The sequence below is a fragment of the Euwallacea fornicatus genome, chromosome 28 (genome assembly GCF_040115645.1).
Source record: "Euwallacea fornicatus isolate EFF26 chromosome 28, ASM4011564v1, whole genome shotgun sequence".
NCBI lineage: Eukaryota > Metazoa > Arthropoda > Insecta > Coleoptera > Curculionidae > Euwallacea > Euwallacea fornicatus.
The window spans coordinates 1,792,665-1,808,464 of record NC_089568.1 but is presented as its reverse complement, the minus strand read 5'-3'; the positions used below and the strand labels follow the sequence as shown (position 1 = coordinate 1,808,464).

General features: G+C 34.9%; 1 protein-coding gene across 1 annotated transcript; it reads left to right on the top strand.

Annotated features, from left to right (window-relative positions):
* The first annotated feature begins 235 nt into the window (after positions 1-235).
* On the top strand, positions 236-15,690 carry LOC136347307 (uncharacterized). Its single transcript, XM_066297189.1, has 17 exons — positions 236-456; positions 4,605-4,816; positions 4,889-5,102; positions 6,141-6,239; positions 6,295-6,524; positions 6,570-6,719; positions 6,767-6,899; positions 6,957-7,198; positions 7,257-7,437; positions 12,409-12,551; positions 12,689-12,905; positions 12,973-13,071; positions 14,133-14,350; positions 14,403-14,552; positions 14,609-14,741; positions 15,057-15,301; positions 15,430-15,690. Exons 1-17 carry the CDS (start codon positions 384-386, stop codon positions 15,628-15,630), a joined length of 2,940 nt encoding a protein of 979 aa, XP_066153286.1. The 5' UTR covers positions 236-383; the 3' UTR covers positions 15,631-15,690.
* The last annotated feature ends 110 nt before the right edge of the window (positions 15,691-15,800 follow it).

Below are 15,800 nucleotides of genomic sequence, written 5' to 3'. Positions count from 1 at the left end.
AATTGAAATTTTTCGATATGGAGCATTTGATGCAAATAATGATAAATTTGGCCACTTTCACTCGATTATTTATTATGGACTTAACGAGATCAAGTATGTATTATGGACTAATAAGGACTGATTACAATTAAAAGAGACCACCAATTTTTAACTTCTGTCTTTCTAATCTTTAATTATTCGATTATTTGGTTTGAAAAACGTATTTAAATGATAATCGATCAATTGCGAGAATCAAAATTCATTTATTTACTAGACTCGGTAAACGTCTAATTAAAGTAAAACAACCTGGAAAGTGTTACCAAAAACGGTTTATGCAAATTTTGATGACGATCAAAATCCGATAGAAAAAAACCATCACTGAAGGAGGAACAAGTCGCTTAGGTATGTCGAATTTGAAACAAGTTTCTGGGATTCAGAAGATAAGGACGAAAGATGAAAGTAAAAAAGTGAATCAAGGTAAGCACCTTTTTATGAATAAACGTGCGGTTTAGTTGTAAATGGAGAAGCAATTCGATCGTAAAATCGTTGACAAATGTTCACATTACAGAAAAAATAAAATTTAATTAAAGAAATAGCTATACAAGACGCTCCAGAATTATGAAATCAAACTCCTAGGGAATATTCGGTGCAACAATAAAATACTTCCGAGTACAAAAACTCGTGTCAAATGCGTCCCTAAGGCGCTACGCCCTTTTGATGCTTTAAGACGATCACGTGCAAAAACGTTTTTATCAAGTTTTATCACATTTGATTTTAATTCATTTGTACAAATCAACACTACGGTAATTGTCCAAAATGTCATCCTCGAACTTCATTGCACCTGTTTAAACGAAGTATATGGTTATTGCAGACCTGGCTAAACGTTTGATAATCGTTTCGAACGATTTCAAATGCAGCAGTGATTCGTGAAATGAAGTCTTGCTGTGTTTCCACAGTCGTTTCATAAACCGGATACTTTACATGTCCCCACAGAAAGAAATCTAAAGGCGTTAAATCGGGGACCTAGGGGGGTCACGGAACTGAACTACCTCTGCTGATTCAATGTTGTCCTAACTGCCGTGCAGCAGCTTTTGCGTTGTAATTTGTTGTTCCGTACGTCAGATACATATCTGCTAGTTCTTGATTGGTGTCGTACTCCATAAAGATCGATTAATTTGCGGACCGTTTAAAATTTTCAAAATTAACGAGCGAATACGTCTAACGATAAATAAAATTCTATTGTCAGTCTTGGCTAAGATAAGCACTTAGCAAAAAATAAGTGCATTGGACTACCACGAAGTAGGTGCTTGAATGTGCTTTGACATGAGCATTCGAGTTCAAGGACATTTTAAACAATTTTTGAAGTGTTATTTTGTAGAAATAAATTAAATAAAAATAAATGCGTTTTATTAAGTATTAAAACTCAATAAAACACATTTTCGCAAATACCTGTCTTAAAGTATCATAAAGCTGTAGCTTCTTAAGAAGGTATTTGTGGACACTGTTTCTTACACTCAGATGCCTTCTATTATTGCACAGAGTAATCCCTAGAAGATTGATCCCATAGTTCTGAAACACCCTGTAATTTAAATGAAACTATTTTTCAAAAAAGTAAAAATCATCGATAAATTCCAGACATGCAGTTCCAGACAAAAAAGTGTTTATTTTTGGAAATGTGTGCAAATTTATTCTAATTGCTCTGACAGACGATTTATTCTTACTATCTCTAAGAACTGGTAAATATGCTCTGATTTTTGTTCGAGCTTTGAAGTGGCTGACGTATGTACATACTAGGTGATTCAAGAAGTTGGCTCACCCTTATAACGCTTTCGTATTTAAACTTAGAAAGTTGGAATTTGGAAGGAAGCTATTTGAGAATAGAGCCAATTGATTGACATTAACAGTGTTTATCTAGCGCTTGGGGTTTTACAGAAAGTTACCTCAACTTTCGATTTTTAAATATAATGCCCCATAAACTTGTACTTTTTTTGGAATCTAGAGGTCATTTTTAATCTAAAAATATGTCATAAAAAATTTGGTTCTTTTCTCATGTCGAGCTACGCTACTGATTTCTCATTCGATTTTTTTGTCTTCACGGATAATAAAGTTTTCTTCTTCATCAGCATTTCCCGTTTTCAGTTTATTCACTAATTTTTTAAAACAGTGACGGACTGGATGGTTTCTAAGTGGAAACCTTTAATGACACTCTCCAAACACTAACAGCATATCAATTTTTTCACTTTTAGTATAATTTTACATTTTTTTGATGATTTAATTCTGCTGCGTTTTCACGACTATACACAATTTCCATAAGTAAAAACATTTTATTATTTTGTTCTATCATTTGGAATCACGATATACTCCATGGCCAACATATTTTTTTCTAAATTTGAATGTTTTTAATGAATTAACGGTTCATTTCTAAATGAACATACGTTGTATTTGGTAACAAAAAATTCATAAAAGAATAGTCTTTTAGAAAATCGTTATAAACTACTATGTTGTCATTTGAAAAACGGAAGATAAATGGAAAAACCTATTTTTCTGTATTCAAATTGCTTATTAAAGAAAAAGTACTCCATAAAATGAGAAGTCAGTATTTTTCTCCGAAATGTTGACTTAAAATCATACCTTATACGTACGCCTCAATGGCTTAGCTCGATATGAAAAAAAAACACTATTTTTTTTCTCAAGTTACATATTTTTAGACTAAAAATGACCTCTATATTCCAAAAAAGTAAAAATTTATATTTTATTTAAAAATTGAAAGTTGAGGTCATTTCCGGTTAAACCGGAAGTGCTAGACAAGCGCCATTATTACCGTTAAAACAATTAGTCGACTCTATTCTCGTATAGCTCTCCTCCAAATTCTAAGCTTAGAAACAAAAAAGTTATAAAGACCATCTTCTTGAATTACCCGGTTTACCTAGACGATCAGAAAGATTGAATTTCTCAATGCAACCCTTTAATCCAACCATTGAAATATAACATTTATCTTTAATATCCATTAATAGTTGCGAATATTCATTAAGTAATAGATCCCTAAGTGAGATCTTATCCCAGATAAGTCTAAATTTAATGACGAAGATGATTAAACACTTCTATCCATCAGGAAGATTACATGTGTTTATTGTTAAGATGTTTTTGTTGTCTTACAATTTGGTCATGATCATTATCAATATAAGTGATGGTATGATATTGTGAACAAAACTGGTTAATTGAGCATTTAATATTATGAATGTAATATTTTGTGCAGAGTCAATAATACTTCATTCTGGACCTTTATTCGCTAATATAACTGAGTCTATGTTAGGACAAAGATTTCTAAATATTTGTTCAGTTATTCAGAGAGTAAACGCAAATCTTGATAGTGACACTAAAGACCTAAAGTAGAATAAGTGAAACTACTGAACTATGTAGCATAACGTAAAAATTGTTCACTATTTTTGCTTTCTTCAAATTAACCTTCATTTGACTTGAATAAATCACATGAATAAAGTATTTTAGGTCCTCCTGACGTGGAAGAACTGATATTCACTTTTCTTATAATTGTTTCGATGTCCTGCAGGACTTCCCCGAATGCTAATCCATGGTTGATCTAGATCTTTGAAACGTACGACACGAACGAATGCCATGATTTCAAATCGCTCATGTCCATTTCCAAGGACGCAGTTTTTCTAAGGTTTGTTGGATCTATCACAATTTTTTCTATTCGTCCTTTACAATGTTCCTTTAAGTATTGCCCGTCACTGATTTATTCGGGAAGCTTACCTTTAACCTTTTCTTGAAATCCCATATCCCTTTTGAGTTCATCAACTATCAATTCAAACCCTTTTAGCATGTTTTCAACTTGGGCATGTATATTTATTGCGTTGTCGTTTATGGACGATCTCGAGCTATTAAATTTTTGATCGTGCCCAACCTTTATTCCACCAAACTTGTTGCCTTATTTTCCATTTCTCTCTGTCCATTTTTCCATTCGTCTTGGCTTACATCCAGTGGTTTCAATTTCTAGTATGCATTAATACTCCACAGTCTCATTATTGTTGAATAACAGTTCAAAATAATAGTAAGATATGCCTCCTTTTGGCTGATAGATGTATTCAATAGATTTCATTCGAGCACTTGACCGGAAGACGAAGTGTTAAGTCGCATTGCAGGACCATTTTCTATTACTTGAAGTTGAAATTATATGCTTGGGAATACGTTAATTTCCATTTAGAAGGGATTTCAATAGCTGTTTACACATCTCTAGATATAAATCTACCAAAAATAATTAATATGAAAATCTAAAACAAATATCCAATGACGTAAGGGATACTTCACACCTTCCAGACTGATAACTATTTGCTGGATTTCACATCTGTCAACAGCTAACGAGAACTCGTCTTAAGGTGCTTGATATTATCGCTTAAAATCATATATAAAGCACTTGATTCATACAACTAGTTTTTCCAACAATTAATTAGTATTGTTTGCTTTTGATTTGAATTTCTAACCGTACATCATTCACTCGAAACTCTGAAAATACTTTGCATTTCACAAGAACTGCAAAATCAAAATGATAAAAAAAATTCCATTGATAAGTTATGTTCCAACTAATTTCCAATATTGTTAACGTTTAGTGACTTTGGACTCTATAAAAGATGCTAAAAAAAGGGAAATTTACATTAGGGGATATGATAAAGACAATAAAGGCCCAAAAATAGGGAAAAGACATATCCAAGCCTTTCTCATTTGTATGGGCATTACTCTAGGATACGCAATGAGAACCAGTTTTTCTGTCGCTATAGTTGCTATGACTGATAGGACTGCCTCACCAAATCCGGACATTCCTGTAAGTAAACTCGTGCGAAACGAGTACATTGAGAACATTGCATGAATCTGAATTTCATTAAAAATTCTCCAGACTTACAATTGGAAAAACCAAAGTGTAATATTGTCGTCATTCTTCTGGGGATATGTGTGTCTTCAAGTGTTAGCTGGATATTTAGGTAATATTTACGGTCCCAAAAACTTCTTGCTACCTTCATTTGCCATCAATTCTGCGGCGTTCCTGTTAATTCCTCTCGCAGCCGATAAATCGGGTCCTACAGGTGTTATAATCTGTAGAGTTATTCAAGGTACGCAAACCAAAACCTATTTCTTCATACGGGGTGTTGATTTCAGAACGATCCACTTGAAATATGTCTTGATTGAGACGAAAATATTAACTGAAAAAAAAATGTCTATTTAGACTATTAGATATTGAGACTAGAGAGAATTGTGAGTCACCCCCTCACCTCCAGCTGCCCACACTTTGATATTTCGAATGGCACCCCCTATCGAGGAGCACATTACAGCGGGCGAAATTTCAATTTCTATAAAATTGTACCAAAAAACAACCGAAATCGGCTTATTGAGTCCGGAATTAGAAGGAAAAATGTGCACTAGTGCAAATAGCTTTTTGAGATAAATCTATTCATTTTATTAAGTTATCGAAATATGTACCATCATCACTGAGGCAATAATAAGGTCTATTTCTGTCGAGAACGGCTCAATGAACGATTTCCAGAAAAATGGATTGGCAGACGAGGTGCACTAGAATGGCCAGCACATTCTCCATATCTGAGTCCACTAGACTTCCTATGGGGTCATTTAAAAAGTAAAACCTCTGGATCTCCATTTGAAAGCATTCAAGAAGGGAAACGTTGAATAATCCTTGAGTGCAGAAATATTACTGGACAAACTTTGGCGATTGTTCGTGAAGCATTTGAAAACAGAATTTATGAGTGCCCCTCTAATTACGACTCACTATTTGATTTCATTACGCTATGTGCATTAATCCACATTTTTCATTTTAACTCGCAACTGCATTAACCGATTTTAGTTTTCTTGGTGCAACTACATAGCAAATTGAATTGCGCTTGTAATGATGTGCCACTCGATGGGGAGTGCCAATTAAAATATCAAAGCGAGGGTAGCTGGGGGTGAGGGGGTGACTGCAAAAATTATCTCTAATGTCAAACTGAACTTCTCCCTAGATATTTAAATAGACGTTTTTTTATTATTTAAAATTTCCCGCCCAATTATGAGATAGTTTGGGTGATTGGTTTTTAAATAAACACCCTGTATATCTTACTTTACAGAACATAAATCTATTAAATTTTTATTATACTCAGGTTTAACACAAGGATTTTTGTTCCCATCAGCTCACACCATCTTAGGAAAATGGGCTCCAGTCGAGGAGAGAGCCACGATGGGTGTAATTGTGTATACGGGTTGCATTATAGATTAATTTTCCATAGAGCAATTTTTAATAAACTCGTTTCACAGGGGTCAGCATAGGACCAATTCTCTCATCACTAATTGCAGGATATGTCTCCTCATCATGGATAGGCTGGCCTGCCGCCTTCTACATCATGGGATTGCTAGGACTAGCTTGGTGTGTCCTGTATTTCTTTCTAGGATTCAACACCCCAGCAGTGCATCCCACTATCACAAAAGAAGAACGTGACTATATTCAGTCTTCTTTGGAAGAAACCGGAAGTGATGAGGCAAGATCATAGTAAAATATAACGGCTGATGAATTAGTTAATGGAACATTTTAGATAATACCAGTCCCGTGGAAATCAATTCTAACCAACCTTCCAGTGATCGCAATATTAGTGTGCAGCATGGGAGGGGCGTGGGGATATTCAATGATGATGACCCAAATTCCAACGTACTTGGCGAAAGTCATGAAGTTCGAAATTTCAAGCGTAAGTTCGTTTCAGTTTATTTCGTCATTTGAGTCATCTACTCGTAGAATGGATTAGCCACTGCCATTCCTTACATGGCATCACTGGTATCAGGATTCATATATGCACCTTTATCTGATTATTTGATTAGAAAGGGATATATCTCTACGCTTAATTCTAGGAGGTTGTTCCAATTGATAGGTATATACCAAATTAACGTTGAGATTTCAGATCTTATTTCATTACATCATGAAACAGGTTCTTACGGACAGCTCACATGTTTGCTCCTCTTGACCTACGTAGCCAAAACAAAAACAGCTGCAGTGCTGTTTCTTTCAATTGGAAATAGTTTATACATTGCAGTACTAGCTGGCCATAGTATAAACCACGTGGATATATCTCCCAGGTTTTGTGGTATTATACAAGGTATATGTAATGGTTGTAGCCAGATTATGTCGATATTTGCGCCACTACTGGTCCAGTTTTCCGTTCAGCAAGAAGTAGGATAATTATAAGTTTAGGTCAGTCGGCAGATTACTAATGTGTAGTGATTTTCAGAAAGAGGCTGATCAATGGAAGGTAGTGTTTTTAGTAACGGTAGTGATCTATTTTGTGTGTGCTACATTTTTTGCGATATTTGCCTCTGCAACTAGACAACCATGGGATGGACCGATAACGGAAGAACCTGAAAAGATAGAGCGAATGAAGAAACAATCTCTAGGCAGTCTTTCTGGTTATTAAAAAATATGAAGATCTGAGAGCTAAAAGGTATTTATTTAATGAAGTGACTTTCACTATAAAGAAGAAAAGATTGTTATCATATTATTCTGGGTCCCAAAGCGAATTTTTCGACTCAATAAATTTCAGGAGAAATAAGGAAAATTTGGAATATTCTATTTCAAAAGCTAATTAAATGCAATAAAAGGTTTCAGTTATCCTATATGTATCTGTTAAATCCCAATTCAATTAGTTTTAGTACATTCCATTGCCTCGAATATACTCATACCTGATCACGTACAGAGTCCATCAAAAAATTGTACATATTCCCGAAGTTTGGAGTAGAAATCTTTATAAAGCGATGTTTTTGCTTTGCATAAAACCGAATTTTTTGGGCATTAAGGTGCCTCTAATCTGCAAACAGTATTCTGCGCCATATTTAAAAAGTAAATTCGTACATTAAAAATTCTGGTGTTAACAATGAATCTAAATTAATCATTGAACAAAAAATAACTACTAAAAAACAAAACTGGACTATGCATATACCTCTTTTATTTTACAACATGCCCATATGTATTTTATTTATCTATGTTAAAACTTCCACCGCTTATCTTTGCCATTTTTCCATACCTAATTTGCTTGATAACCGTTAGCTTTAAAAAGCTTAAATAATCAAGTCTTTAAATATTTCACTACAAAATTACATGTAAATTCCTGATACCAGAACATTAAAATACACACACTAAACACGAAATTTGCCTAATTACTCGCAAACCACCAAACAGTACTTTTCATAGGATTGCGCTCTCGATTTATATTGTTTATATCTCTCATGATGATTGCGTTTAAAATTCTAGCAATTTGCACTATTTTATTTGCTATTATAATTCTCAGTACATCAGCTCTTACAGCGTTCACAGTGAGCTTTTGTGTTAATGCGACCTGCACCAATGTCACCACTCGTCCCGAAGGATAAACTTTTAGAACTACTGTCTGTGGATGGTGTAGTACATGCGTTACAGAAATTCGGGAGTTATAATAAATAAATTAGTAAGTACTATACAGGGTGGCGCATCGAAAACGAAACAAAGGCGTTTTCGCGTATTTAGAAATTTTAATTTGAAAACGCTCTGACACGGCAACTTTATATCTGACGGGGACACATTATAAACGTACGCTCGCTCCTTTCACATCAACCCCCTAGCCGGCGTGAGTTAAACCCCTAAAATGTTAAGTGGAAAGTGGGTCGAGTAGTACCTTGTTTGAAAGGTCTTTCGATTCTGGTTAAAATGATACCCAATTTGGCCAACTTTGATTAAGCAATTTGCAAGAAATCCGGAAAAATTAGTTCAAAAAATGTATCATCTGGTATGAATTAATGATGTGATGAAATTGCTAAGGACTGTGGTAAAAATAACATTAAGGTGTTTAGCAATATTTTGTTTACGTTCATCTACGTATTAGTTAATTAAGTGATAGAAGTGACGACCACCAGTTCCTAGACAGTAATACAGGTTTTGCTCAAATCTCTGTCGCACGTTTTAGAGCAATTGAGGTGTTATTTAACGGCATTCGTTTACTATCCTTTGGGGAAGGTCTTCTAAAGAGACCGGTTGGGTTGTGTAAATCTTGCTTTTTAAGTGAACCCAAAGGAAAAAATCCAAAGGTGATAAATCTGGTGACCGTGGGGGCCACTCAATAGCGCCTTTCCTTCCAATCCAACGATCTGGAAACTGTTCATTTAAATACTCTCTAATACGTAATGCGTAACGGGGAGGAGCACTATCCTGCTGGAATATCAACTGATCCTCGATGTAATTTTCATCATGTTCTTATAATTCTGTTAATGCGGAATCAATTGCATCTTGTGACAATTGTAAGTACATGTCACTAGTGAGATTTCCAGGTAAGAAAAAAGGACTAACAAGATGATCGCCAAAGATGCCAGGCCAAACATTTAATTTTTATGGATATTAGATATGCACCTCATGAAGAGTCCTGGAATTTTCGACTAACCAATATCGTCAGTTATGACGATTCACTGTACGGTTTACAAAAAAAGAACATTAATCAGAAAAACAGATATTGATTAGATAATTGATATTTCCAATTACTCGTTCACTTATCGTTTCGCAAAATCGCAAACGGCGGTCAAAATCATCTTTATTCAATTCTTGTAATAAGTGGATCTTAAACGAATGGAAATGATGGGCTTTTAATATTCTTTGAATATTAGGTCGTCTGACTCCAGTTACAGTATCCAATAGACGAGTACTTAGTGTCGGATCCAGATGAACCTGTCCTAAAACCGCAACATCGAGTGCTTCATTTCTGAGAGGGTTTCCACCATTTCTTTTTTTATTAGTTACAGAGCCGGTATAATAAAATTTATGAACTAATTCCAAAATGTACTTTCTTTGCGCTTAATTATCTTCATGATTCTGGTTGAATAGTTCGGCGGTCCGATTAGCACACTGATGATTTTCATAAAATAATTGAATGATTTTTACTCTTTCTGCAATCGAATAAACAATTTTTGATTTGCAAAACGTAAACGTAATTAAAATAAATATATCCTAAAACAAATTGTCTGCACGAGAATATTCAAAACTGACAACGAATTACTGGCCATTACTAACTATCAGGGCCAAATAAGTTTTTATTTTTATTTTTTTTCGAAAATATTCCAAACATGATAACAATGCATTATCTCTATTGTGTACCTTTACGACCAAGTCAAAAAAGGAGGGCCGCTGCACTCTCCACAAATGGTTGAAATTATCAAAATTCATGAGCCTTAAAAAAAAAATTATGTTAATTTCACCACAATCCTTAGCAATTTCATCACATCATTAATTCATACCAGATGATACATTTTTTGAATGAATTTTTCAGGATTTTTTGAAAATTGCAACGCCTCATTGCCCGAACTTAATGACAAGATACAGCAGATTTGGGATGACTTTTACACCAGATATATGCAACTCATTAGTCCCGTCGTGTCTTTCAAAGACTGGGAGTAGTAAAAACAAAGAGTGATATCGCTCTATCTTAGAGCAAAAGCTTCGACATTGTTCCATTATTTAGTTGCTACATAAAATGAGCATTTTTATAGGGAATTGAAAAAAAAATTAAAAAGTATTTTATTTTTTAGGGTGTTTTTCTTTAAAATAATTGTTAATTTTCCAACTGCACATGACTGAATAACAAAAAATCATTAAAAGTAAATTGACCATCAAAACACATATGTATGTGAACATCGTAGATAGTTATTTTGCCCCATTGCATAATTGTTAGGGCTCGTAGAGTCATCGAATATCGGTCATCAAAGAGCTTTCCTATATAAAATTTTCGCACGTTACTCACATACCCAGCTATCAACACCTCTCTCCTACATGAAAAGTATAAAAAGCATGAACAACTGAGCGTTAAAGTGGGTCATTAACGTCCAATTTCCTATGCCTTAAACAAATGTGTAAATAGTCAGTCGGCGGAAAAAAATATGTCCGTCAGTCAATATTCGTTTATTTTCAGTTTCACAATAACATTAAATTACACATCTAGGTAGAAAGTGTTTACTTTCTGTCGCAAGCAAAAGATAGCAAGTCCAAGGTCTGTTATGCTGAGGTTAGCTATTGCTCGAGGCACACAGACATTACTCTCCATCGTTGTGTGTATACTATTGTATTTGCAACCACACATCAACAAAAAGGCAAAAAACACATGGAATTGTTTAAACAAACCCAGGAATATGCAACCAAAATCGCACTGATATTGCAGTATTCATTGCAGTATATTGCAGTAAATCGTTTGTCAAAAAGCTCTGGGAGCAAAAAAAGCACATGTACATTGGATATGATGTAGAGAAGAACCTTTTTCGATTACAATTCACAAGATATTTGTAATCCCCAACAAGACCGAGGAGATTTCTTTGTATTTTTCCCCCACATCCACCCTGATTGGAAGTGCTCATTTTCGATTCGAAACGAAAGTAATGGTCAGAAATCGAACAGTTTCGACCTAAGCTAAAAATAAGAAGCAGCATTCTCACAAATATGGTTGTAAATAAACATACTTTCTTTATACTATTATTTACTACTTTATTGTCCTAGGATCGTAATAAATGTCGCAAAACTCTATCATGAAAAGGTAGTGACAATCAAATAGGACAGAAAGTTCTAAATACTTGTTGTCGCAATCAGCACTGTACTGTGTTAATGACCTATATCCTCTGAGAAAAATATTCGTTCTCATTTTTTGCATTACAATCCCTTCTAAAATTTTCCCACGACATTCCCCTCAAGTGGAATAACTTGGTTCTAATCTATCGTTTATTAAATCATTCAAATTTAATTATCACACGAAGCAAAATAACATATTCATTATATCCCCCTATCAATTACTTACTTCACTACTGAACGCGGAGTGACGGTTAAAGGTTTGTTGTGACTTAGAAATGACTGCATATCAGGATGTGGACAAAAATGAAAAAAAAGACGTAGCAGTAAAACACCAGGAAGCTAGAAATCAAAATAAGGGTAAATAATATATTACTTGAGATTTAAAGTAGGAAATATTGATGATAAACCGCTTTAAACATTGATCTAGTCATACAAACGTAAAAATATTTGTATTAAAAAATCCCCACCCACGATTTGGTGAAAGCTTTAAAAAAATGTGGAATACACCGATTTGTTGACTCACAAATTTCAGATCAATTTCCTTCTTGGAGGTATTCGTGAATCTATGAGGATTGGTTTAAAGTTCAATAAAAAATTTAAAAATTCACCCCTTTTTCCATTGTTTACCAAGTGTTACAAGGATGTACACATGTACAATTCAGGGAAGTACTTAGCGTTCTAGGGACATTGACACCATTTTGCAAGAGCAAAAACTCAATACCCTTTTCACCAAGATATTACTAGTAAAACAGTTCCCAAAATAGCGAATAAATTATGTTTTACTTTCTCAGTACTATTTATCGCAATTTTAGATCCAATTCTTGGTGCTCGTTACATCCAGATTATTCTGATTGCTTACTGCATTTTGGTTGGTATTTCAACCAGGGCCAGTTTTGCTGTTCAAATTGTTGCAATGACTGCGACAAATTCCTCCTCACCCAATCCAGGTATTCCGGTAAGTTTGGTGTTCGTACCTTTTGTGAGGTATATTGCGACATAAGTTTTCCCATGGTAACCAACTCAAAGGTTTCGGATTTGGTTTTATCTAATCTCAATTTTTTTACTTCGGTGAGTCAGTATATCAAATTTTAGGTTTATAGTAACTGGCAAAACTCCCACGTAGTACTATCATCGTTCTACTGGCTCTATGTGGTATCAAACTTGATTTGTAGCCCCCTTGAGAAGAAGTTTGGAGCAAAATGGTTCTTTCTTGGTGCCATATTTCTCAACTGCGTTGCATATAGCTTCATCCCTCTTATGGCACAAGAATTTGGCGAAATTGGGGTGCTCATTTGTAGGCTTGTTCAGGGTAATTTCACAGAAATCAAAAGGAACGGGAAATGAATTGTCGGAAATGGGATTATATTTGTTTTCAGGGCTTGGTAGTGGCTTCATGTACCCGACTCAGCAGATGTTAATAGGAGTCTGGGCACCACCCGAAGAAAGGTCTAGGGCGATCATATCCGTAAATACAGGTAAACTTGATGATATCAGAAAATCTTTTTATTTCGTACATCCGCTGTACAGACTCATTCGTTACCCACTGACAGGATCACGAATGAGCCTAAAAATAAAATAATAAAAGTAAAAATCTGAGATTAGCCTGAGTGAATATTTAATGTTCTCTTAACTAACGAGTAAGAGATAAAGAGCACAACAAGGGTTTATTCGTTGAACATGGTTAAAGTTGGTCCTGAGTTTTTCAGTTACGAAATATTTTTTAAAAGCTCATGATTTTTTTAAAATCACCACCCTTTTGAGTTAGATTAGCGTGCGGTGAATATGAGGCTAGTGTGAGTAAAACTTCAGGATTGAATATGTATTTTTAGATATGCAAAAAAATGATCCTTTTCTTGACCTGAACTGGTGGCAGGAAGATACATACGCCAATTTCCTGTGCTGAACCAACAAACCTCGTGAACAACCTAAGCTATTTTGTGCTTAAGTGCTCGGGAATTGCCCTAATTTAATAAATCAATAAGGCAATCGCTCTAATTTAAATCAATGTCAGTTTACTAGTATAGCTACACAACAAACCATGTTTACCCAATAATTATAAATAAACGGAGCAGAGGTATTTATCGACAAGCTTCAATCATTAACTGCTTTCCATGAATTAATGGCGATGTCCATGTGATCCCATTCGTTGATCTATTTATTCACTTCGACCCCTTTACTATTTTCCTGGGCAGTTGATCCGCTACATAATTAATATTCGATTATAAAAGCTTTAAGATAACGATGAATTTGGATAAGTTTTATTTACATTGTGTATCTTACCAGCGAAAATTTCACCAGATTTCAAGCCATAACAGGTATCCCCGCTATAGTCTCAAATTGGATGTCTATTTTTCATTCGAAAATTTATTACTTCCAGAGAAACCTCCTCAGTAATACTAAATCAAATGTTTTCTAATATTCCGTTTTCAACCCATACTGGTTGAAAATCTAGTAGTAACGCTAATTTTCAATGGTAATTTGCGGCAAAATCCATGCCCAATACATATTTCTAATAAAACGATTTTATTAACGACAGGGGTCACAGTGGGCACAATGTTGTCTTCAATAATCCCAGGTTTGCTAACTCCAACTTGGTGGGGATGGCCGTCTTCCTTCTACATTATCGGAGTAGTTGGACTTGTCTGGTGTGTTTTATACTTGCTACTTGGACATGAGAGTCCTGCCACGCATCCAAGCATAACACCGGAAGAACGCAAATATATTCAACAATCACTGAATCAAGATCAAGATATAGTAATATTCAAATTCCTAGTATTTCCAATCACCTCTGGACATTCCATTTCAGAATGTTCCAGTTCCATACATGAAGATCATAACGTCAATTCGAATATGGGCAGTCTTAGTAGCTCAAATCGGTGTGGCTTGGAGCAACAACATGGCTTTAACAGAATACGCATCGTATTTGGATAAAGTAATGGGATTTGATATTCAATCTGTAAGTACTTGTTTCTGATTCGGTAATTTCAAACTCCTACAGCAGAGATTTTTCAGAATGGTACTCTCAGCGCTGTTCCTCCAGCTGTAGGACTTTTTGCTGGATTTATCGTTGGGCCCTTATCAGATTTTCTAATAAACAGAAAATACCTTTCAACAGTAAATGCTAGAAGACAGTTTCATCTAACAGGTAAGTATGGATATCTTATTACAAAAAACAATCGGTTCTGAGGACATTCCCAGGGAATGATTTGCATAGAAGGGCTGAAATAAGGCGGAGCATTTGTCCGCTTCTTGATTCTCATCGAAATCATTTTTCAAAGACCATATTCTCCAGACTGGAAATAGAGCCTTGTCCGGATATTACGTCAAAATACGCATAGTTGCCGATATTTTATAGACATAACAAAATTAATTTGACATGCCAATTCGGCATCATTGCCAGGGAATTTTCTGCTCCAGATTCGTGAATCTACTTAAAATGAATTAAATTTATTTTTTGCAGGAGCTCTTGGTATCTCTATAAGTTTAACTACCCTTTCCTACTTAAAACAGTCTCAGCAGGCAGCCTCAATTTTTCTCATGGTTGTGGTATATGTCTCACAAGCTGCAATGGTTTGCGGTAGCGGACTCAACATGATAGATTTGTCCCCCCGATTTGCTGGGGTAATTTTTGGAATCTCAAATGCTTCTGGCCAATCTATTGCGCTGTTTGCACCCCTTGTGGTGCAATTTGTTGTCACAGAAGAAGTAAGTGTAAACACCAGAGACCAATCTTATCATTTTTCGGTCAGACAAATTAACAATTTTTTTCCAATTTAGAGCAGAAGCTCCTACCAAAACCGCTAATACTGAAAAGACTTTTCTAATATTTCCAGACCGATATAACACAGTGGAGGATAGTTTTCATCGCATCTGCTGTACTGGTATTAGGTTCAGCCCTATTTTTTGTAATATTCGCATCAGCTGAGAGGCAGCCCTGGGATGGGCCGGAAATAAAGGTTTCAGTTGGTGAGAGGAGGAGAAAGAAGATTTCAGTTATAAGTTTAAGTGGAGACATAGCAGTTATATGTTCGTAATATTTAAGTTCTTAAATGTAATTTTGTAATATAAATGATTAAAAATTTATAAAAATTCTATTCACGTCAATTAATTCTAAACCTAAAATTTTATAACGACAGGTTAAATTAGGTACGATTTTCAAATATTTACCTCTAATCAACCCTTGGAAATAGTCCTTGCCCTGCGG

Bases quoted from the DNA above. Each gene is read 5' to 3' on its own strand.
- LOC136347307 (XM_066297189.1), top strand. From the start codon at position 384: ATGTCGAATTTGAAACAAGTTTCTGGGATTCAGAAGATAAGGACGAAA. The intron at 4,817-4,888 runs GTAAGTAAACTC...AAAATTCTCCAG, and splicing joins CACCAAATCCGGACATTCCT to ACTTACAATTGGAAAAACCA. The intron at 14,351-14,402 runs GTAATATTCAAA...ATTCCATTTCAG, and splicing joins TGAATCAAGATCAAGATATA to AATGTTCCAGTTCCATACAT.